Here is a 24,992-nt window from a genome sequence, read left to right on the forward strand (position 1 = left end):
AATTTTAAGTGAACTAGATTCTCTGTAATGGTGGGCACTATGCTCTGTAAGGTCTCTTTTTTTTCAAACATTCTGTGAATCTGTATAAGTAATCCCTACAAGTCAGTAGTATGAATCCTATTTTCTCTTGACTTTGGCCTTATATTATCATTTCCTAGCAGGATTTTGAAAAATCTGACCCACCTTTTAGAGGGAATCCTTTATCTCTGGTTCCTGACAGGTACTCCACATTCTCTCTCCTCAGTTTTCTACACTTGTGGCAAAACAAGCCTAGAGGAGGGACACACTCAGCCCTGGTAATTGTGGCCCAGCACTCATTCTGTGAATATGGCAAACAAGGGGAACAAGAAGCGTCGGCAGTTCTCCCTGGAGGAGAAAATGAAGGTGGTGGAAGCTGTAGACTCAGGAAAGAGGAAAGGTGATGTGGCAAAAGAATTCGGTATCACCCCTTCTACCTTGTCTACATTTTTAAAGGATCGCACCAAATTTGAAGAGAAGGTACGGGAGGCATCTGTAGGACCCCAGCGGAAAAGGATGAGGAACGCTCTCTATGATGACATTGATAAAGCTGTTTTTGCTTGGTTTCAAGAAATCCATGCCAAAAACATTCTTGTGACTGGGTCTGTCATTCGGAAAAAAGCACTAAACTTGGCCAACATGCTTGGCTATGACAATTTTCAAGCAAGTGTGGGTTGGCTGAACAGATTTAGGGATCGCCACGGAATTGCTTTGAAAGCAGTCTGTAGAGAGGATAGTGACAGATTAATGAATGGTCTAGGAATAGATAAGGTTAACGAGTGGCATGCAGGGGAAATTATAAAACTGATTGCTGACTACAGCCCAGATGATATCTTTAATGCTGACGAGACAGGAGTGTTTTTCCAGCTGCTTCCCCAGCACACGCTTGCTGCTAAAGGAGACCATTGTAGAGGTGGCAAGAAAGCAAAGCAGCGGTTGACAGCACTCTTTTGTTGCAATGCTTCAGGGACTGAAAAAATGAGACCGTTGATTGTTGGTAGGTCAGCCAACCCACACTGTCTCAAGAACGTCCGTTCCCTCCCTTGTGATTACCGAGCCAACCAGTGGGCATGGATGACGCAGGATCTGTTTAATGAGTGGCTGATGCAAGTGGATGCCAGGATGAAGCGGGCGGAACGCCGCATCCTCCTGCTGATCGACAACTGCTCCGCTCACAACATGCTGCCACGCTTGGAAAGGATCCAAGTGGGGTACCTACCCTCTAACTGTACTGCCGTCCCGCAGCCCCTGAATCTCGGCATAATTCACACCATGAAAGTGCGGTACCGAAGCTACCTCCTGACCCAGCTCCTCCTCAAGCTCCACAGCAGTGAGGACCAAGGAAAAGTGGACATCGGGCGGGCCATCGACATGATTGCGGCAGCATGGTGGTCAGTCAAGCAGTCCACAGTGGTGAGATGCTGGCAGAAGGCAGGCATCATCCCCACGGAACTGACAGATTGTGACACAGAAGCAGCAGCCAGTGAACCAGAGGTAGCCATTGAAAAGTTATGGCACTCTGTGGCTCTTGCCACCTGTGTCCCCAACGAAATACATTTCCAGGACTTTGTCACTGCCGATGATGATCTCATCATCGCTCCAGAGCTGATAGACACAGAGATCATCCAGGGCATGGAGGATGCTGAAAATAGAGATGAAGCTGGAAGTGAAGAGGAGGGGGAGGTATCTTTACCACTGCAGCCAAAAATCACCATCACGGAGGCCATCTCAAATGTACAGAAACTTAGACAGTTCCTTTCCACTTGTGTAGGTGTTCCTGACACCGTTTTTGGACAGCTAAATGGAATAGATGAATATTTAATGAGGAAAGTGACACAAACTCTTGTTGACTCCAAAATTACAGATCTCCTCCAAACAAAATAACGTAGGCATTAATTGCCTCTTTTGATTTAGAAAATGTAGTTTATAAGAATAAAGTTTTTAGATAGGTTATTGAACTTAAATTTTAAGCAATATTATAATGACAACATTCCAGTCCTCTGAAATAATCAGGAAACTTCCTTGAATGAAGTTTGACAAATATGTGTGTTATCTTTTGATTAATCAAATGGTCTCAAAAGTTGTCTGCACCTTAGGATCTCTTGAGCATCTTTAAAAAAATTTCTAAAGCCCAGGCCTTATCCCAGACCAATTAAATCACAATCTATAGTTATAGGTCACAGGCATCAGTAGTTTGTGAAACTGCCCAGGTCATTCCAATGTACAGAAAAGTTTGGGAATTGCTGATTTGGCCAAAGGAAAATCGAGCACACGGTGGGGTAGGAGCCAACCTCTTGCCAGTAAGTCTAGCTTAGTGGTTTCCAAATGTTAGCTCACTTCAGAATCACTTGAAAGGCTTGCTGAAACACAGATTGCTGGGCTCCACCTCCAGTTTTCTGATTCAGTGGGTATTAGATGGGGCCCCAAAATTTTCATTCTAACAAATTCCCAGGTCCTGCTGATGCTAATGTGGTCCAGGATCCTTACTTTGAGAACCACTGGTCTAGCTGGATCCTAGTACTTCTCTCTTCAGCCAGCCGGCCATCCGAATACTCCCACTCACTATCAAAAAAGAAAAGAAGAGGGGGAAAAAAGCATTAGCACTTCTTATTCCAGATCTGTTAACTCCTTTCTGCTGATTTGGTAACTCTAGAATCTTCTTAGCTTTTCTCTTGAATGCTGCACCAGCTAGCCAAGTAGTGAGCAGAGGTACATCTGTCTGTGCCCAAAGAATTAGCAGGAACCACCTAGAGTAGGAACACATCTTGTAATGCTTATTAGTCAGAGGGAGCTGGGGCACAGGGGAATACGAGGAGAATTAAAAAGGAGATAGGACACAATGTGGGGGCCTTATATATCAGAAAATCCTGGGAAAGGACATATAGCCCAGTGTACCTCTCACTTTCCAGACAAGGTGAGAGGGAAATCTGTGGGAGAAAGGACACGTGTGACAGGATTTGGAACGTTCCCTATTTGGATTATTCCACTTGTGAGTAATCCAGCCTGGACTTTGTGATTAACATGAAGGCACACTGTTTGCCTTTGCTAAAATTACTTCACCCTTATTCCTTTATGTTTGTCCTGCAGAGACATCTGCTAGAGCAGAGTTGATCTTAAGTTATTTAAAACAAAATAAATTTATAATCTGATTTATATTGAAGTTTTTCTCCTATAAAGAAGGCATTTTTAATATCCTTTATAACCCTAGTATCTGTTTCTAATATGCAAGATGAGTGTCTGTTTCATTTTTAGAAGGTAAATACAAGCATTCAAGAGAAAAGCTAAGTACCTGTCAGTGTTGTAGTGTAGTTCCCCCATCCAGTGCAGATTAATTTTTTGGTTATTTCAGAAACCCATAGAAATTCAGTTATTTTTCTTTCTATAATCATTTAACTGAAACCCATATAAAACAGATTAATGATAGACTGCTTCCGTGTTGAACAAAACAACAATTTTTTTAAAACCCCAGCAGATGTTTAAATGGATTTTTGAAATCTTATTTTGTATATTTTTCATTTTAGCAAACTAGAATAATTTGAACCAAAAGTACTATACATATTTTAAGTCCTTAACACATAGGAGAGGAAAACTGTCTTCTGGCGAAGTCCTGTGGTTCCACGCACTGTCAGCGCCTTTACTGCTGTCATTTTGTGTCAGGATTACTAATATAACTTTGAATTCCTTTGTTCACCTTTCTGCCCCTGAAGTGCATTTGGCACATAATGTTAAATCTCTTGACATCATGCCATTTCCCCTGCCCAAGTGTCTGTGGTGGCTCCCAAATGCCTAAAATAAATAAATAAATAAAAACTGGATTATTCAGTTGAGTTTTAGCACCCTCTAGAGTTGGTTACAACCTGCATTTCCGCTTGCCTGCTCAGTACCATCAGTGCCGCCCCTGGATAAGGCCCTGGAGAGCACACACTGTACTCGTGTGTACTTGCGTGCCTTCACCGGAATACCTCTCCTGCTCTCCACCAAGGCAGGCCTTTCAGGAACTAACTGTGGAGTCCTCTTTCTCCAGCTTTTTTTTTAAAGACTTCAGCACCTGCTCCAGCCTTCCCTCAACTCCTTAGCACTTTTTGTCTCTCTACCACTTACCTAAGCACTTAAATTTTTATCAGTGTCCTGTGGCTCTTTGAGTAGACTGTAAGCTCCAGGGGAGCAAGGACCTTTGTAACCTTAATGGTGCCTAGCACTGTGCTGGGCACATCATAGGCACTTCAATAAAGAGTTGTGTATAAACTGATACATACATTAATGGGTGAACACCACCTTTCTTTAAGGCTGAATGAAGCATTGATTCTACTTGAAGATAGGGTAAGGCTGTCCTCTGTAAAAGAATTTGCAAATTTTTCCATGAATGTCATTGCCTCAACTAGTATTCCAGTCCAGGTTATCTATCATCTGTTCTTTGATAGTGAGGAATTCCAATATATAAAGTTAAGCCTATTTCCGTCCACATAAAGTCATTGTAGGATTTACACACACAAAACTTTGGTATGAAAGGCTTCATTTAAGTGCCTTGCACATAGTACTATTCGGTAAATATGTGCTTAAACTTGTTTAAAAAAAGAAGTCTCACATTCTTGACTCATTTGATGTATCATAATGAATTAGATCCCTATAGATGAAAATCATATCCAAAAGAGAGAGCTTTTACAGTCTGGTTTACATTGGCTGAACAAACCTTTGATTCTGTCAGGACATTAAGGTTTTATTTGTTTGATACTTTTGTTTTCTAAAACTAAAAGAAGATATTATCCCTTCTGAGTTGCCTGTCTTCGTCAGGCCCTCTGTGGCTTCTCCCTGATTCTCTGGTGCCTCTTGCCCCACTTGAGGATTTAGTTTGCCCCAGCTGACCAATCCTCTCTGTAAGCTAGCATTCTGGAACTAGGGACTTACCTCAGCTGAGCTGTTATGAAGATAAAAAATATATACCTGACACAGACTAAGTTCTATAAATGCTATGCCATTAGTACCCATCCCTATTTGAAACTTTACAGGTACTGTCTAGAAGCAGGGACCTCCTTTTCCAGACCTCCCTTTCACTAACAGATCTTGGGGTTTAGTGTTCCAGAACCACCAAGGCTGATCATTAGATAAAACTCAAGTTTTCTTTGCCCTGTTCTTAAGATGGGCTCTTTGATTTAAAAGGGAGGAAGCTAAGAATTGTTGCCTGTTACTTGCCAAGCACCATTTTACTCCTTATCATTTAATCTTGACAATAAATTGTAATGCAAAAGTACAAATAGGCTCAATCAATGTATTCTAAAATTGCCTATTAACTGTTCGTGCTACCAGAGGCCATACTTCTTTGAGGTGAAATGTGGTAGCATATTCTGGCCACCAGAGGGCAGAGAGAGATTACACAATAGAGACAACTGGCCAACCCAGAACACTTAGAAGCAGCCATGTTTAATTTCTCTGACATGGTAGAGACTGAAAAGGAAGACAAGGAAAGATAGAAAAGACATAGAATGTGAGTCCTGTTCAGGCAACTAACTAAGAAACAACTGTGCCTTGGACCACCTAATCCAACCGCATTACACACCTATCCCTTCATCAGAGACTTTTTCCAACGTATTGATAACCACAGGCCATGTAATTGACCCAAGACAGACATGCTCTGTAAATGAACCAGTTTTAGAGAAATAAATATCCACCAAACATATCCATGCTTAGAACTGATACCCACTGCTGGCCACAGAGGCTCTAAGGATGAAATACACAGCCCTATCCTCAGGGAGTCCAGTTAGCAGATGAGATGGAGAAGGAAAAATAAGAGTGGTAAATGCCATTTTTGAGAATATGCAGAGATGAGGTCCAAAGGAGACTCTGCATGAGAGAAGAGGAATTCAATAGGAAATGTTGCCAAGAGCAAGGGACTTTTAGTAAGAAGTATTTGGAAAGAGTAGAAAAGTTTACACATATGGGGCTGGGAGGCTATTCCTGGAAGAAAGAACAGCATATATAAAGGCCTAGGGCAGGACAAGATGCTGAAGATGTAAGCAAGGGCAACTTTTTTTAATTTGGGTTTTTTTTTTTTTTTAAGATCTTATTTATTTGACAGAGAAAGACACACAGAGAGAGAGGGAACACAAGCAGGGGGAGTGAGAGAGGGAGAAGCAGGCCTCCTGCCGAACAGGGAGCCCAATGCGGGGTCTCAATCCCAGGACCCTGAGATCACGACCCGAGCCAAAGGCAGACACCTAACAACTGAGTCACCCAGGCACCCAAGGGCAAACTTTTTAAGGTCTTATTGGCTATAGCATTGATTCTGAACTTACTCTGAAAACACTGGAGAACCACTTAGAAGTAACAAAGGTCTTTTTTTTTTTTTTTAAAGATAATAATCAGTAACTAGTGTGGAGGCTGAGTTGTAGAGAAATAGATTAACTAGGTAGACTGTGGCATAGTCCTGAAGATAAATGAACACTGAGGGCAAGAAAGAGATGTTTGACTTGAGAGTCTTACCAGGTAGATGGATTTGAAGAGGAATATTCTAAAATCTTCCAAGTTTCTGGATTGAGTTGCTGAGTCATGCCATGATCAAGATGGGTTAACAGGGGAAGAGAAGATGAGTTTGTATTCTATGTGAGGTGCCTCTGGGCATCCAGCTGTTACTGGACAGCTCTGGAGATTTATGTACAGACAGATATGCTGGCTGGTGTTCTAGAAAGGCTAGAAATCATGTTTGGCTGCCATCATCACACAGATAACAAATCAATTGAGGACATGGATGTAGTCATCTGGAGAGAGCTTATAATGCAAAGTATTCATGACATGGGGGGCCATGAACCAGCCTCCATATAAATCGTGTGTGTGTATACATACGAATGTGTATGTATTCTTCTCCAAGAAGAATGTGTATGTATTCTTCTCCAAGAAGAGCCATACTTTCATCAGGCTCAATCAGATCTGAAAATCCAAAGCTTAAGCAATGGTGCTAAATGAGAGAAGAGGCCAAGGACACAAGCACTGAAAGGCGATGGGGAAGCAGAGCCCTCCAAGGTAGCTGGAGAGATGCTGGAGAATGAGTGTGTGAGGCACCGCACACGGCTCCGGGTCCCACGTGCTGTGTACACACATGGTGAGTATACAGGATGGTAAAATTCGAAGGGCCCTTCGAAGACCATTTAGTCCAACTCCTTCACCTGCGTACAAGGTGGTAGCCTCAACTTACTGATGGCGAAAAGATGGTTCAAAATTCACTTACCAAAATTCAGAGTTAGGAGTAGTAAAACATGAGCCAGTTTGGGGTTTTCTGATTCCCACAAGGTACAGAATAGTAGTCATGCAACATGAGAACTGGACAGGTCCTCAAGCAATCTCGTGCTCCTCCCCTCTTCATTGATGAAAAAATCGAGTTCCTGAAGGATTAATTTACTCACTCAGGACAACAAAGCAAAAAAGGAAAGAAATACATATCTTTACGCATTATGTCCTTCTATAAGGACAGATCCTCTTCTTATAGTTGGGAAAAATTAATGACTGAATCACTCTCCAAATGTAAAGCGATGGTATTCCAAAGCTCACTGGTGACCTACGTGCATTTCTTAGTTGCACTTAAATAATTTAGACACAGAGTAGTATTTTATTAGCACAACAATTTATTATCAGAAATGAAATTACACCTCTAGATCTCAGCACATAGAGTATCTTACATAATAAACATGAATTTATTCTCCCAAAAGAAAAACAGTTGCTATTAACCAACCCCCACTCCCACCTCCCACAACAGGCTGCAACCCATCAACTCATCCCCATCCCACAGGTTAAGCCTGATTTATATGGAATGGCATCAAGGCACTTGCTTTAATTAAAAAAGAGTTATGTGGTATAAAACATGTTCCTAAAGGTAATTAGCTGTGAATAATTTTTTTTAAAAGGAGCAGTTTACTTTTTTAGGGAATAGACAAAAACTGAGAATTTATGTTCATTCATCTGTCTTGATTTGTATATAAAATTGCAAAGGAGACCAAAAAAACATAGTATTTTATATGGATTGGTTTGTTCCCACTGATTTTTGAGAAATCACAGCAGCATCAGAACTCAAATAGTAATTTCCTAACTGACCTGAATGGAAAAAGCATGAGCTTTCTGATTCCCAGTATCTTATTATTTTAGGGATGGGGAATGAGGAAGAAGGGTAGAGAACTTCCCTAAAGTAAGTTCATTAAAGCTGCAGTTAAAAACCCTTTTTGGCTAAGGCTGCTTGTCTATTTGCCAACCAAAAAGCCTTCAGTTAGAAAATTTTGTCATTGGTATTTTGTAATAAGATTATAATTACCTGGCCTTTTTCAGAGCCATAATTCAGGTCTAACACAGGTACAAGTTTCCACTATAGGCTTGCAAACATGGTATCTCAAATAAAGACATTTAGTGTCCTTCATTATTTTAGTTTTCATAACTCAATTTGTCCACATTTTATATCATGAACAGAAAAATAGAATACATACCTAAAAAAAATCCACTCTTTAGTATATTGCTTATTTAACTTTTCCAACTGTAACATGTTTACTTAAAAAAATGTTAGGTACAAAACACTTTTAAAAATAATAGTCCTTGTCAGAATAAAAATTACCTTATAAAAATAAATCTTCCCCTACTCCCACATCTAAATTCTCCTTCACTAAAGTTACTAACATTTTTTTAAAAAACTAAAATGTACCTTTAACTTACAATGTTTCAATAGTATTTCACGTTAATAATAACAGGCTATGATAACAAAGCAGTAAGTTTATTATTTTGGCATGTTCCTTTATACTTTTCACTCTTTTTTTTTTTTTTTTTTTAGGATTTTATTTATTTCAGAGAGAGCATGAGCAGAGGGAGAGCCAGAGGGAGAGGGAGAAGCAGACTCTCCACTGAGCAGGCAGCACAACACAGGGTTCATACAGGGCTGGATCCCAGGATCCTGAGATTGTGACCCGAGCCAAAGGCAGACACTTAACTGACTGAGCCACCCAGGCACCCTCCATTATACTTTTCATTCTTATATTAACACTTGGTGATTCCAATCTTGATTATCTAATGAAATCTTAATACAAAAGAAAAAAAATCCAAATTAGTTCAAAGCCTAAAAGCCTTCTGGATCTAATTTCCTCCTCCTTGCAGTTTTGAAAACCCAGCTTCAAATTAAGGCATCACTAGAACAGATAAAGAAAACAGAGGGAAAAAGAGAAAAACCTCAAAGAACAGAAAAACGAAACAAAGCCTAAACCCTGCTGAGTGGGTTTTTGCCATCTCACTGTGGAATCATTCCCTGAAGAGACCAGGAGCACCCATGCCTCCTCCTTTGCCTCAGTTGCCGGTCTCCTATTCAGACCTCGGTCCAGGCTCAGCTTAGCCCCTCCATAAAGCACCTCCAAGTGCCCCAGGTACTACTTAGGAGAGTTACTGTATAGCCCACCTACTAGACTGAGTACCAGAGTCCCAGGGCCCGGCCCAGGGACCTAGATCCCTGCACGGGTCTCAGCAAGTATTGAGTTGTTATCTACACAGGTGCAGAAGGAACCTATAGCTCATCTGTCACAATACAGAGAGGAAAACAATTCATTAATAACATTAACAAAGATCCCAGAGCTCAAATTTATCATCGTAACTTCCAGACTCCATTTAAGTTCCCAAGAAATTCACTGCGTTTTTCTCACATTTATATTAAGAGCAGGGCTAACACCCAGGCAATGTGTTCTTCAGCGACAAACTGTTAGGAAAGTATGCCTGCAGAGAGTAACCGTTCGTTGAAACATATTCATTAGCATTGGAGTAGTCTAATGAACTCATCTAACATCTTGATATATGTTTAAAGATCACCATGTATCATACTGGAAATTTACCCAAATTTGGGTTTCGATGACTACTATTGGTTTTTTGTTTTTTGTTTATTTCTTTTTAAGATTTTATTTATTTATTTGACAGACAGAGATCATAAGTAGGCAGAGCAGCAGGCAGAGAGAGGAAGGGAAGCAGGCTCCCTGCTGAGCAGGATCAGGACCTGCGGAAGGTAGAGGCTTTACCCACTGAGCCACCCAGGCACCTCTCAATGACTACTATTGTTTAAAAGCTAAATTGCACTATTCAGATTTCTTTTCCTTTGGTCCCACTCAAAAAAAAAAAAAAATTTGTCAACTAGACATTTGTTACTTTTACCACCATCGTAGGCTACAGTCCCTCAGTCTATGCTCCCGAGTAGGTCAGTTGCGCCTTTGCCCCAGCCCTAGGGTACCACACGCTCTTCAGCTCCTTCAGCTTTGGTAAATCTGCCCTCCCTTTCTAGAAACAGAACCCAGTTCTGACTCTGCTGTCAAATTAAGGTGTGGCTCCTATTCTTCCTCTCCCTACTGCCGTGTGAGGCTCTGGGGATTGGATCCTACTCAAGTGGATCCCTCTCCTTTCTCCCCCATTTGGTTAGAGGCTTTTTCAATGGTGTATTCCTTTCACTCCTCTTGAATGTTATCCTTTCTCTTTCTGTGCCCTGGAATACCCCACCCCTCTGGCTCTCAGTTTTAACCATCAAGAACGTAGACACTACGTTTCAATTAAATGACCGTTTGAAGATATTTGGAATTTTATATATTTGTTAATAAGCAATGAGAAAATGCTTCCTTTAGACTCTAAAGTTGAGGGTAAGCAAGATATTTTTGTATCCATAAAGTGTGTAAAGTATCAGCTATTAACTAAAGTCCAAGCCTTGAGCAAGAAAAAAAAAATGGAAATAATGGTTTTGTTGGTGAGTTAGATTTTGGTTTCAGATTTGATTTCTTTAAATACTAGCAATCAACAGTGTGTCAGTTTAGGAGGGCCTCAACCCAAGCAGAGAAGTGAGGTATAAATTCTAGTGAAATCTTAAATGTGTTTACAAGTGGATGCCAAAAGTAGATTCTTGTTTGCTTGCTTGGGTCGAAGAGGAACAAACAGGAACACAATTCAAGAATCTGCTAATCGCATGAACTTCCATAATTGTTTATATCCTCATATGGACAGAGAAGTCAGGTCAAAGTCAGATCTTGTTCCTCCATTCCAAGGCATTTTCCAGATTCTTTGGACACTTTTTTTTTTCTTTTTCTTTTTCTTTTTTTGCTGTGCTAGTGTTTGCTAAATGATAGGGTTATCTTAAACATGTACTCACTTACTCTCTCTCACATGGCATTAGACATCTGTAATGGTCTGGATTCAAACCTGGTTTGGCAGGGTAGTTAAGAGGGATTAAAAACAACTAACCAAGACACTGTGATTTCACTATTCCTATTCCTAAAACTGGATAGAAAGGGCAAGTAGTGGCTAAAACCCAACAAAAGGTAGGAAAAAACCCAGAAATAACAAATAGCACTTAATATTTCTGAAATTCTAGACTTAAGTTCTAAAAGGATGTCAAAATTTAGTACTTATTATATTTAACCACGAAGTCAATCACTTCCAAGACAGAAATCTGCTTTTTTTTTTTTTTTTTTTTTTTGAGAAATAGCTTTGTTTTAATAATAGAAAGGCATTTTCCATGTAAACAGATGGGCAGAGTTCTACCAATAGAATAGCAACACTTGGGGGTTTTTGGAGCCAACAAGGAAGCTAAATATGTTTAAAGGTGTCCCACTCCAACAGATGCCCTACACATAGGGTTTGCTTCTCATAAATATTTTAAGTTGTTTAGAATGTAGTAGGAGGTTAAAAAATGATTTGCATTTCTGTAATTATTATTTTGCTTGTGTTAGTGTGGCTAAATGTTTCAAGCTCACATAAATTAGTCTCCTAGTCCTAACTTTGGAAAACCTGTTTTTTTTGTTTTTTTGGGTTTTTTGCCTATCAAGGTCCACATACAGAATGATAAGATTTTAATGTCGGACATTCTTGCTTTTAAAAAGGAACTATTCCTGTGGCCATAACCTGTGGCCAGCTGTCATAAATAATATACAAAGAAGATGGGATGTATGAATGTGATGTTTCTAAATCCTCCTGCATACTAGTTTTAGGTAACGCAGAGAGTTAAAAGCTGCCACTGTCATCCGTATTTATTGTACATCAATAAGGTGCATGGCAGTAAGCATTAGCTTTGTTTTCAGTAAAACATCTACCAATTAATTATTGATGTTCTTTTGGAAGCATCTTATCACTTCCATGCACTCCTTTCCATTGGTTACAATAAAATATTCCTGCAAGAGTGAAGATGACTAGTTATCTTCTACTTGAAGAAGCCTGTCAATCCCCAGGGACCCTTGCTAAAATGCCATGGGAAGGGAAAAAAAATTCACTGCTAAGTAAACAAATCTTAAAGGAAACCATCAATCATTCCTTTTTCCAATCCATCCTTAACAGTGGCCTCAGGCTCATTTAAAATGGCTGTCTAGAATTGTGGAGTCAGCGTTCTGCCTCTTACCTGGCAAGCTTGTCGCTGGTAATCCACAGCACTGTAAGACAGGTTCCATGAGAAACACTAAGTGAATGAAAGCTACCAAAGAGCTTAATGGTGGAGAAATACTCAGAAATGGGGAAAGACTGAGATCACAGAAAAGACAGGGAGGATTCCTATTATTCTGGCTGATTAAGAAGAAGAGCTCTTCACTTGCGTACTTACCCTAAATAAACAGGCAAGACTAAAAACATCCAATGTATCATGAAGAATGCTCTAAGTAACATGAGGCCGGCTGGTAGGATTTCACAAGCCTGCCCAGCCCCCAAACCCCTAATAAGACTGTGCCTATGGTTCCCTGCCTTAAGGAATGGTGCTCTCCTACACCAAGCCAGAGATGCCACTGATGTCTAGGGAGCCAAGACTGGGAAGAGAGAAGTACAAGTAAGAATAAACCCTTTGCCCCAGAAGTCTCCTGACCTGCTGGTATCAGGGCAGGCAGGCACAACACTGTTTCCTTGGCCCCCTTCTACTCCCTCTCCAAAGAGTCACATCAAGTGGGTGCCAGCGCTTCCCACATCAATGTCGGCTTTACCCCCTGATTCTGAAGGAAGAGTCCATATGCTTATCTTCTACAATAGCATGGTAATTGAGTTTGAGGGCTAGTTTACAGTTCAATATTTATGTAATTCCAAGAATACCTCATATCTGCAAGGAAGCCTGAAACCACATTATTTACTTCTTTGTGATTCTGCCCAACTATAAACTTCACCACATATGTCTATCTACAGAGGCCATCAGCATCAAAGGAATAATGTCTAACAAACAGGTGAAACTTTTTTTAAAAAATATTTATTTATTTATTTGAGAGAGAGAGAGAGCACGCGTACGCACGCAAGGGTGAACACACAGAGGGAGAGAGAGAAGCAGGCTCCCCACTGAGCAGGGAGCCCAATGTGGGGCTCAATGCCAGGACCCTGGGATCATGACCTGAGCCGAAGGCAGATGCTTAACTGTCCAGGACCCTGGGATCATGACCTGAGCCGAAGGCAGACGCTTAACTGACCGAACCACCCAGGCGCCCCAGGTTAAAATTTCAAGTGCAACAGTTTCCACTGTGGAACTACAAAATGTTACATCCTTCAAACCTTAACCTATTGGCTAGACATCATATTTCTTTCCATCTACTTTCTCAGTCAATCGCTGGAAAGGCTCAGACCATTGGAAATACATACTCCTTTCTGATTCTGATATTCTGCAAAGGCCACTGCTTCATACACACTATAAAAGAGGAGATTTTCTTCTTCCTCTTTGAAATACTCTCCGCAGGCCAGGGAATCCCTCACAGAGGGATTGCATTGAGCCAGCAGAACCTGGATGCCAATGGCTTCATAATCTCTACGAACTTCTTTCAGTGTATGGATCCCTGCTGTATCTAAAAACTGTATTGCGCTACAGTCAATCACTATGGTATGAAGATCCAAGGGATCATGGGAAAGTTGCATGGAAACTTCATCCTGAATTCCACTGAGAATCACTGTCTCCTTCATGATCTTTCTCTTTGCGGCCTTCTTCCGAGCAGCCTTTACTAAGACTGGGTTGAGAGTCTTTTTGTATAAAGCAGATTTAAAACATTCTTTGTTTATGTAGTAGAGAGGGGCTATAAAACGGAATATCTTGATGCCTGGCTTAGTCTGAAGATTCTTGTAAGCAGACACGGACTCAAAGATTTCAGACTCTTCCACCAAACCGAGCAATGAAGTCTTTGGCTTCTGAGTGCGGAGAATGACACAAAACATAGAAAAACAAACCCCAGTAAGCAGGCCTATTTCAGTACTTATCAGTGCAGAGGACAGCATGGTAACAAACCAGATAACTGTATCCATTCTGCTAACCTTCCACATCTTGGGCAGATCCTTAAATTTAAGTAGGGCTCCCCGGAGATTTACAATGGTGATTACACCAAGGACACTTTTCTGAAGGGAATAGAATAAAGGAGCTATTACCAGGAGGACCAACAGAAGAACCAAGGCTGTCACCACACCAGAAAGCTGAGTTTGGCAGCCTGTTGATTCTTTAACCAAGGTCTTTGCAAGAGCTGCGCTAGTAGTAAAGCAGTGGAAGAAGGAAGGGATGATATTGCAAAAGCCAATGGCGTACATCTCCTGATTGGCTTTGACCGTGTAGCCATGTTTTTTGGCAAACATCTCAGAAAGTGATACAGTGATAGCAAAACCAATGATCGAAATAGCTATCGCATCTACAGCCAAACTAGGAATTAGGTTCCAGTCGGGTGCTTTTGGTGGCATGAACCCTGTGGGAATAGACCCAGCAATACTGGTATTGTATTTCTCATTTAGTTTTCCAAAATGAGAGGCTAACGTGGCTGCCACAACGACAATGAGTTCAGTTGGAACTGGTGCCTTAAGCTTGGACTTGAAGTGCTCATTGAGTTCTTTGGTTGGCAAGAGAACCAAAAGGCACAAAAGGCTGGTGATGAGATCACAGAGATTGGTCTTATGAATGTTTCTGAAGATTTGTATCCAAGTGGCGATGAGCGAGCCCGCACCACTACTCCGAGGAAGGCTGAGCCCAAGGAGATACTTGGCCTGAGACGTAAGAATAGTGAAGGAGGCACCAGTAACAAATCCACTCAGCAAGGCGTCTGAGAGGTAGACAGAAACAAAGCCCACTTGGAAGAAGCCCATCGCTACCTGGAAGGAAGGATATATAAGTGTTAAATGTAAGTGGAAAAGAGCTTCTAAACCCTCTAAATAAATACCCTGGCATTGCTTTGCATGGAGATGTACCTGCAGCATCACAAAATGTCAGAGGTAGGAAAAAATTAACTGTACATCAGTCCTCTCGTTCTACTGACACGCAGAGGGCTAAGAAACTAGCTCAAAGACACACTGTTACTCAGCCCGCATGAGACAAGAACTGAAGATTCCTACTTTCTTCTACAATGTGTCTTAAGCATGAATAAAGTTCAGACCTCTTTGGAAAAGAAAAAATTCTTAAGGATCCACAAGAAATTATAAAAACTCAACCTGGAAAAATTCTCCTAATTAAAAAACCATGTGTTTTTATTAAATTATGAATCAGTACTATAAAAGTGAAGTTTTAACTGATAAAAAACTGAATGCACATCAAAGAATCATATTGAAAATTATTATAGCACACACTCATCAACCTCATGCCGAGAAACTCTTCTCATTCAGTGTGTATGTGCTGGTGTCAAACTGCCTCCCATACCAAATCTGCGTCCTCAAAGACAAAACTTTTTCATTTCTTTATTTTTTCTTCTTCCCAATGATTCCTCAGAATTCTACTGAGCCTATTCTCACTGGTGAGACATACTAATAAAATAGCCAACACAGACCCCGCAGAGCCCCCCACTCTTCTGCCTGTCACCTGCTTCTGCCTCTCCTCTTCACCAGACACTACACAAAAGGAGCTACTCTCCCTCCCCCAGCCCACACTGGAACCAAATGCCTATAACAGAGAAGAGGTCTAAGGCTGGCATGGACTCCTGGAGGCAAAAGACAGGGGCAGGATGATAATGGTCGCTTAGCAGATTCTATGGGAGACCCGAAGAGAATCTAATTTTCTAATCCTTTCTTCTGGCTAATAATACAAAATGGTGGTTCTCAATTGTTCCCCAGAAGTCCAAGAAAATTGCCATCTTTGGTGAGAGTCACTCACCAGAGCAACAAATCTAAAGGTGGGGCATCTACAATTTGAAACCACCTGCCCTCCTCCCTTTGCCAACCTGCAGCCTGTTACCCTCCTCCTGGCTTGTTCATGCTGACTCTGCTGATAAGCAACCACACATCATCACAAGCAAACCCAACGTTTCTCAACGTGTAAAATGACGGAGTTGTCCCGAGTGATCTGAGGTCCCTAGCTGGTCAACGTTTTTACAACCAGATAATGACAGTCTGGCTGACTGAAATTCCTTGGCTAAGAGGCAGCCTAAGGTTGAGAGAAGAGAAACAGCCTTATCTCACCTGCGGAGTCAAACCCGGGCTTGAATTTTGGCTCTATCCCTCACATGTCCTGAGCATTCAACGAATGACAGCTTTAATTATTACACTCTCTGAGACCCCTGAGAGATCTGAGATTTCAAGTACAGGGACTGCTTTTGCTAGAAAGAATGACTCGGGCCACGGTTTCTTACCTGGTAAACTCCAGCCAGGAAGGTCACTGTGCTGCCGATCGCGATCGCGTAGCAGCTTCTGTCACACATCCAGTCCGATGTCTGGTTTAATAGCTCGCTCCCATTGGAAACCATCCCGAAATGAGAAGGCGCGCCCTCGGCAGTGTCATAGCCGGCTTTGAGTAGTTCTCGGTCAACTACCTCACCTATCATAAGGCACAATATTCCAAAAATACCCACAGAGATGTGACGGGAGGTACCCAATAAGAAATAAATGATGCTGGCAAAAAAAGAGGTATACAGCCCATAGATAGGTTCTTGGCCAGCCAACAGGGAGTAAGCAATGGACTGGGGCACTAACAGGATGCCCACAATCAAGCCAGACATCACATCCCCTAAAATGTTTTTCTTCAGATCATATTTTGGGAGCCACTGCAAAACAGGAAGGAAACCCAAAATCATATTTTTGGCTCTGGCTGGACTGCACTGGCAACTTTTGTGCAGTTTTTTAATGACGAATTGCTTGAAGTCAGTAGTTGACTTCTCTTGAGGCTCCATGTGGATCCTACGGTAAGGTGTGCTTTGATCACTTGCTTCAAATTGCTTCAAGGCAGTATCTGAGTCCCTTTCGAGCTGCAGATGCATATCAGACAGAGAACTGTTTTGGTGGTTTTCTTCAGCTGAATTCTTGGGTGACAGATCATTTTGCTCTTTACTTTCTAAAGACATTTCTGGAGACAGACGCTTCAGCCTTCTATCCTGAAGAAAACACCAGAATTAATGGATTAAGTAATTCTCAGTGCTCACACATTTTAACAGTTCTATTTGTCTTTTGTGAGAGTGAAGAGGAAGTTCAGTTTGGGGGCAAGTATCAGATTCACTTTCTTTACTTGAGCCTCGTATGTCTTGATCAGGGAAAACAAAAACAAAAACAAAACCAGACCAAAACCAGCCAAGTCAAAGCAAATAAGTCATTAGGTATGGGACTTCCCAAAGTATAAACTATCAAGAATTCTTCTCCATCTCTGCCTGGCTCCCCTCGAAGTTTTCCCCTCAGAAAAGGTGTCAGGATGGCCTGTCCCCTCCCACTATCACTGTCGTCTTTCCAAGTTTTTCATTCCCTGGTATACCACAAAACAGGATCTAGTTGCAAACCTTCACTGCTGCCTGCAAGTCCCTGAAACTAAAATGGTCCTTTTCTTGTAATAGACCATAAACTGCTTACCAGATACTTCACAAGTGAATGCCTTTGTGTTAGCTGTTTGCTTAGCTTAGAATGGTGATCAACCTCTCTGACCATCAAGGTTCTAAGCATTTTTATACCCAGTTAAAATGCTACCTCTTCTACAAAGCACAACCAATCCCCCAGCCCAAGTGAATCACTATACTCTCTGTATCCCATAGCATTTTGCAGCTTCATAATAGTACTAATCACACTTTTGTGTTAGTTAAGTAAGAGTCTCTCCAGTTCCTGGAGGAAAGGATATCTTGTTCACCACTGTAATTACCAACAAATGTACAACAACTCTGAGACAGGAGACTTACAACGTATTTGAATGAATCAAAGGACAAATGAATACACAACTTTATGACTGTGGCCAGAGATTAAATTATATTAGATGGAAGACTCAGAAAATTTCCTGTTTTGGAACTGACAGAAAAATACACCCTTTACTGTAAAAATAACACACATTAATTTTGTTTGGATGAAGGGGCTATAGCTGGTCATCCCATTTAACGAGAGTGAAATAATAGTTACTTTATGATCTTATTAAGTTATGAAGAAGAAAAGAACAGATTTAGATGACCACTTACCCTGAGCAAGTCAATCAGATTTACGGATACACACAGCAGCTCTTCATTCCTCAATGCAACCCGTCTATAACTCTCTTCTTACTTCCTACTCAGGCCAAGCTAGTTTGAGTACATTTCTTATGTCCTTCTATTTTGGAACAGCTCTTGGTGATTCCTGGGTCAAAAGGCTTTTCCAAACCTAAGATATGCAAAAGAGGCATAAGAAAAAACCAACAAAATCCTAATCTTCCCTGACATGGCTACTATCTGGGAAGGAAAAAGATAAAAGTTAATACTAGAAAATGCAACAGAGTGATGGAAACTATAAGAAAGAATTGAATTGAAATACTAAAAGTGAAAAACACAGTTAATACATGAAGAATGAATGCCTCTGACAGGGTCATCAACATATTTGACAGAGTCAAAGAAAGAATCCATGAAATCGAGGACCAGTCAAAAGAAATTACCCAAACTGAAAAAGAAAAACAGAATTAAAAAAAAACAAACAATAACAATAATGTAAGAGAATATCCAAGAGCTATGGGACATATTAAACAATCTAACTTATTTATAATTGGAATCCCAAAAGGAGAAGACAAAGAATGGGCAGAAAAAAATATTTGAAGACACAGTAGCCAAGAATTTTCCAAAATTAAAGACAGACACCAAACTATAGATCCAAGAATCTCAGAGAATACCAAAAACAACAAATTTAGAAACAAAAATAAAACAAAATCCCACACCTACATATATCATACTCAAGCTGCTAAAAGCAAAGATAAAATCCTGAAGACAAAGATAACATCTGAGACAGCCAAATTGAAATGCACAGGAACAAAGACAAAAATTATAACTGATTTCTCATTTGAAACATCAGAAGATAACGGGGTAATGCCTTTATCACAGAAAAAACAGCTGTCAACAATTCTATAACCAGAGAGAATATCTTTTAAAAGATGGAGAAATAAAAACTTTCTCAGACAAATACTAAGAGAACTTCCAGTAGACCAGTGCTACTGTATTTACATATATCAAACAGAAATAGGTCTACACAATACACAACAAAGAAGTAAAGTCCAGGAACGGAACACATGAAAATAAAATAAAATCCATTTTTAAATTTGTAATATCTTTAATTGCTCTAAAAGATAAACCTCTAAGTAACAACAGGAATGCATTTTGCATATGCAAAATAAAATATATAAATGTAAAATTGTATAAACTATATAAAAATAGCACAAAAAATGGGTGGAGGAATTGGGAATTTTAAGGTCTTAAACTAGATATGAAGTGATAAATTATTATTTGAAGGCAGGCTCTGATAATAGATGTATATTGTAAACCCAAGAGTAACTACTAATTTTTTAAAAATACAAATAATACGACAATTGCAGAGAGAAAACAGGATCATAAATTTTTTTCAATCTGAAAGAAAGCAAGGAATGAGGAAAAAAAGAACCAAAAGTAGGTGGAACACAATGGGAACAGCTTGCAAGACGGTAGAATTTAAAACAAACAAAAATAATTACAACTGTGAATAGTCTAAACATGTCAGTTAAAAGGTAGTGAGTTTTAGATTAAATTTAATAAATAAAACCCAACTATATGCTATCTATAAGAAGCCCAATATTTATTTATTTATTTGCTTACTTACTTATTTTTGAGAGAGCATGAGGGGAAGGGCGAGGGAGAGCCAGAGGGAGAGAGAGAATCTTAAGCAGGTTCCACGAAAGGCATAGAGCCTGACACAGGGCTAGATATCATGACCCTGACATCGCGACTTGAGCCAAAATCATGAGTCAGTCACTTCACCAACTGAGCCACCCAGGCCACCCAAGAGACCCACTTTAAATATAGATAGATTATAAAAGTGAAAGGACTTGCCTAATGCAGTAATTTATTTAGCTTATAAATGACTGAGCCAGGTAACAAAATCCAGATTTTAGGACTCTAAGCATAGCTCTTTTTGAGCATGGTGCTATTCCTACCACCTATCTAATTAGCTTTCTCTAACCTCAGATACTTCCAAACATGTTAGAATTCAGCTACCCTACACATCCCACTTTCACCTACCTGCTCCCTAGCACTGGTAACTACAAACTTGTACCCTACTCTCCATTCACTATAATCTTGGCCACGGTCCTTTTCATCTCTAGCTCTCAAAAATTTAGGTATTCATTCACAAACAGTCCTAGAAGTGGAACCGATAACAGCCATCAGTCTGAATTCCTAGAAGTGGAACCGATAACAGCCATCAGTCTGAATCTAAAAGCCGTCTATAGTCTCCATCATCTGTCCTACTCACCTCCTAAAATTCTCCTCAACACTACATATTTTTTCCCTTTCACACTATTTTAAAACCCAAAGCAACATAAAACTACATTAAAAATTGTCTTAAACTAAATTGTAGGTATGACCTTCATACAAACTAAGCTCCTTGAGAACAAGCTCCATTCTAAGTAGTCTTTGTATCTTCCAAAATGTCCAGGTATATGCTTTCTAAAATAGGAACTACAACACTGGCTAAGCAAATAACTCAAATACAGAAAAAAAGTAGGATGCAAAGCAATATTTATTTTCAAGTGGCAATATCTACTCAGGAACATATTTTTCAAATACCCCTTTTTGCACAAAAATCCTCTCACTTCCCCAAGACAATTACTGCTTTCAATTATAGTATTCATCAATTGCTCCATGAACATTAAGAAGTGACAGTGTTTGTCCTTGGGATAGAGCTTATAGCCAGACATCCATTTTAAGGAGGTTGAAATACAAACTATACATTCCATTAAGTTTAACAAAACATGATTCTACTGTAACGTCTAGGCTAGTTTCTCCCTCTAATAACACTGATCATTGAGAGTGAGAAGAGGAAAGGTTGAAGAGGAAAACATTCAAGCTTTCCACATTACTTTGCAGGAATCCGAAGTGGGGAAAAAAAAATTTGAGGGGCACCTGGGTGGCTCAGTGGGTTAAGCCTCTGCCTTCAGTTCAGGTCATGATCTCAGGGTCCTGGGATCGAGCCCCACATTGGGCTCTCTGTTCAACGGGGAGCCTGCTTCCCCCTCTCTCTCTGCCTGCTGCTCTACTTGTGATCCTTCCCTCTCTGTCAAATAAATAAATAAAAATCTTTTTTAAAAAACCATTTGAAAAATACATATTACATATGCATACATTAAACAACAGTAGCTCAGGCAACACAAAAAGGAAAGACATTTCTGTACTTCCTTCTTCAACAGCACACACGCAGCTGTGACCACCTAGAAGGTGGTCTGATCCAGATGAGTACCAGCAGCTCTGGCACAATATCCATGTGAATAACCAAGAGGTTAGAGCAATGGACTAGAAGACAGGTTACACCTCTTCCGTATATGCCCAACAGCAGTCAGCAAACTTCCTTTTGAAGATTTGGATATAAGCAAAACAATGTCTACTTTTGGTAATTACGGCATAGGATTTTAACAACAGTGCTTATATAACAGTTGTGCAATTCGTGAAACTGAAATGCCCTTTCAGACGGCAATTATGTTCAAAGGAGAGCAGTAAAGTCAGCCTCTGAAACAAAATGGCTCCATAGTCATGCTTTGCTCGACCTGTCTGTACATGCCACACACTCGTTGCTACATAAAACTGAAGCCGCCGACCACCATGATCATAGCATCTGCACAGGGGAGAAATCTCCAGGAGCTGGAAGAGTTTAGAAAGGCTTCAAGAGAAGAACCTGTCTCATGTCTCACCTGGGCTCTAAAGTCTGGGTCAGAGTTGAAAGAGTAAGAGAGGACTTGGAAAATGTATGAGGGAGAAGAAAACTCAGAGATCGTTCTGAGATTGGCAGAAAAGAATCAGAAATTAGAATGTTTTCAGCACCAGATGCACATGGGAAATTGGTTTAAGAGGAAGCTGCAAAGGTACCTGGGAGAGATTCTGGAGGATTCTGTATGCCAGCTTAAAAAAGGCAGACTTTGATGTGCAGGCAGTACAGAGTCCCTGAAGGTTTCTGAGAAGGGTTTAAAATATCACGCATTTGATAAATAATTATATGTTATCTTATTACATCTTCTGTTATGCTAATATTTCTTTTCCTACTAAGCAATTAATATTTTAGCTTTTTTGTCTTTTATGAATAAGGAAAGAACTTAAGGTTGTTTTAGAAAAAAACTAAACCATAAAAGGTACAACTAAGGTAGAGTCTCCATTTACACAGTGCCATCTGGTCCTCCAACCCACTGTTGCCAGACAAATCCAGGGAAGATCATAGCTCCATACCTATCTCCAACCTATTCACAGGTACCTGCAGCCAGGATGGCTGGAGCCTAGGCAAACTGTTCCAGGCCCTAGACTGAGAAGCTAATGCTGTGAGAGGGCAGGCCTCCTGAAGCAAAAGGAAAGACTGTTTCCCATCAGATGAAAATTCAGACCCATCTTTGTTCCGTGGGTTAGCAACCTTTGCTTATTCTACAAATGTTCATTAGTGTCAACAAGCCTTCCAATGCTGGATTGGTTGACTTTTCTATGGGAGCTCCTAGAGATTGGATACTGGTCTTCATTACATCATAAATATTTACTAAGCACCTACTATAAGCTAATCACTGTGATAGACACAATGCATCAGAACCTAGGCCCCAAACCAAGGGGTCAATCTTTCTTTTCCCTACCCCACTAATCCTATATATGATCCTCAACAAGTCCTGTCTGCTCCATCTCAGATGGCTATCCATCTTCTCCCTACTGCCCGAAGTACCTGGAATCTAACCACTTTTCACTCCCCTCCACCATCTTATCTGGGCCACTCTAATAGCCTATGAAATCTGAGCCCAGCCCACCTCTCTACCTTCATTTCCTACTGCCCTTCTTGCTGTTTCTGGAACATGCCAAGTTGATTCTCTTTCCAGGGTCTTTGCACTTGCTCAAGCTCTCTTTGCCTGGAATAATCACCCCCAGATCTTTGCAGGGTTTTTCTTATCCTTCAGATCTCAACGGAGTATTATCTCCTTAGAGAGACCTTCCTTGATCATTCCAAATAAAATTAATACTCCATCCCATCCTTCTCTAAACCCTTACCTGGCTTTATTTCTTCATAGCATTATTATATTATGTATTTATAAACTAAAGAAACTATTACAGTCTTTCTCACACATACAGTATCCCCAGTAACAAAACAATGCTTAGCACATAAGGATCAGTAAGTTCTTGCTAAAATGAATAAGAACCCCAGTTTCTCCGCACAATCAGAGGGTTAAGACAATGATAAACAATGAGCTATCACAATCTAAATGCCATCAACAGAGGTCTGGCATATTCGGAGAGTGCAGCATAGGGCATAGGCCAATGTGAAGAAGTTGCAAATAAGAAAGGAAAGGAGACTGAGGCCAGTGAAAGGTCCCAGGATAATCCAAGACCCAGGAAAACGTCACCCAGAATGCCAGATTCCTGGGGTGAAGCTGCAGGAGATTAAGACTAGACTGAAAGATTAGTTTCTCATTTGATCCCAAAAAGCCTGGACTTCATCCCATGCGCTACGGCTGACAAAGGCATGAACTCCAAGGCGGGGCAGGGGTGCAAGAGGTTTGACATTTCGGTGGTACAACCAGACAAGAGACAATAAAGGAGAAGGACAAGTCTAACACAAATCGTGAGGTGGACCACATACAAAAGGAAGAATGATGTCTAGGAACATGGAAGAGGAAGTGGAAAGAAAGGAGACAACAAAAAGTTTGACTTTAGGTTTCACAGGTTTGACATTTCCCTTAGATATCCAAATGAGGATGTCCAGTGAGCACTTAGAAATGGGGTGTCGGATGCCTGGGTGGCTCAGTGGGTTAAAGCCTCTGCCTTTGGCTCAGGTCATGATCCCAGGGTCCTGGGATTGAGCCCCGCATTTGGGCTCTCTGCTCAGCGGGGAGCCTGCTTCCCTTCCTCTCTATCTCTGCCTGCCTGTCTGCCTACTTGTGATCTCTGCCTGTCAAATAAAATCTTTAAAAGAAAGAAAGAAAGAAAGAAAGAAAGAAAGAAAGAAAGAAAGAAAGAAAGAAAGAAACCTGCTTCCTCCTCTCTCTCTCTCTCTCTCTGCCTGCCTCTCTGCCTACATGTGATCTCTGTCTGTCAGATAAATAAATAAAATCTTTAAAAAAAAAAAAAAACACATGACACAAAAACTAAAAAAAAAAAAAAAAATGAAATAAGATACAGATAAATAGTATTTACAGAGACAGGTGGATACCGTCTCTCAATAACTGACAGAACAAGCAGACAGAAAATCAGTCAGGATATAAAAGAGTTGACCACTATCAATCAACCTGACTTAGCCTGACATGTATAGAACACTCCAACTCAACAGAAGACACATTCTTTTCAAGTGCACACAGAACATTTATCAAGACAAACCATATTTTGGGCCATAAAATAAGTTTCAATGAATTTAAAAGGAAGTAAGTCTTATAAACTACAAAATTCTGACTATAATGGAATTAAATCAGAAGTCAGAAAAAGGAAGATATCTGGAAAATCCCAACATTTGGAAAGCAAATAATGTACTTTTAAATAACTAATGGGTCAAAGAATAAATCAAAAAGTATTCTGAACAAAATGACAATAAAAATATACCATATCAAAATTTGTGGGATGCCACCAAAGTAGTGCTTAGAGGGAAATGCATAGCACTAAGCAGCTATA

At 40.4% G+C, this 24,992-nt stretch overlaps 2 protein-coding genes across 2 annotated transcripts; one reads left to right on the plus strand and one right to left on the minus strand.

Moving 5' to 3' along the window:
- The first annotated feature begins 327 nt into the window (after positions 1–327).
- Positions 328–1,902, plus strand: LOC111141276 (tigger transposable element derived 6). The gene has a single exon (XM_022493726.1). It carries the CDS (start codon positions 328–330, stop codon positions 1,900–1,902), a length of 1,575 nt encoding a protein of 524 aa, XP_022349434.1.
- Positions 1,903–13,414: 11,512 nt separating this feature from the next.
- On the minus strand, positions 13,415–18,461 carry LOC111141275 (sulfate transporter). The gene is made up of 3 exons (XM_022493725.1): positions 18,342–18,461; positions 16,548–17,285; positions 13,415–15,081 (listed from the first exon to the last, which is right to left on the minus strand). Exons 2-3 carry the CDS (start codon positions 17,253–17,255, stop codon positions 13,564–13,566), a joined length of 2,226 nt encoding a protein of 741 aa, XP_022349433.1. The 5' UTR covers positions 17,256–17,285; positions 18,342–18,461; the 3' UTR covers positions 13,415–13,563.
- Between the last annotated feature and the right edge of the window lie 6,531 nt (positions 18,462–24,992).

Source organism: Enhydra lutris, unplaced genomic scaffold (genome assembly GCF_002288905.1).
Source record: "Enhydra lutris kenyoni isolate GAN:26980312 unplaced genomic scaffold, ASM228890v2 scaffoldscaffold5, whole genome shotgun sequence".
Classification (NCBI taxonomy): domain Eukaryota; kingdom Metazoa; phylum Chordata; class Mammalia; order Carnivora; family Mustelidae; genus Enhydra; species Enhydra lutris.

Excerpts from the sequence above, each read along its gene's own strand:
- LOC111141276 (XM_022493726.1), top strand. The coding sequence starts at position 328 with ATGGCAAACAAGGGGAACAAGAAGCGTCGGCAGTTCTCCCTGGAGGAG.
- LOC111141275 (XM_022493725.1), bottom strand. The coding sequence starts at position 17,255 with ATGTCTTTAGAAAGTAAAGAGCAAAATGATCTGTCACCCAAGAATTCA. Across the intron at positions 15,082-16,547 it reads TCCTGGCTGGAGTTTACCAG|GTAGCGATGGGCTTCTTCCA; the intron begins GTAAGAAACCGT and ends CCTTCCTTCCAG.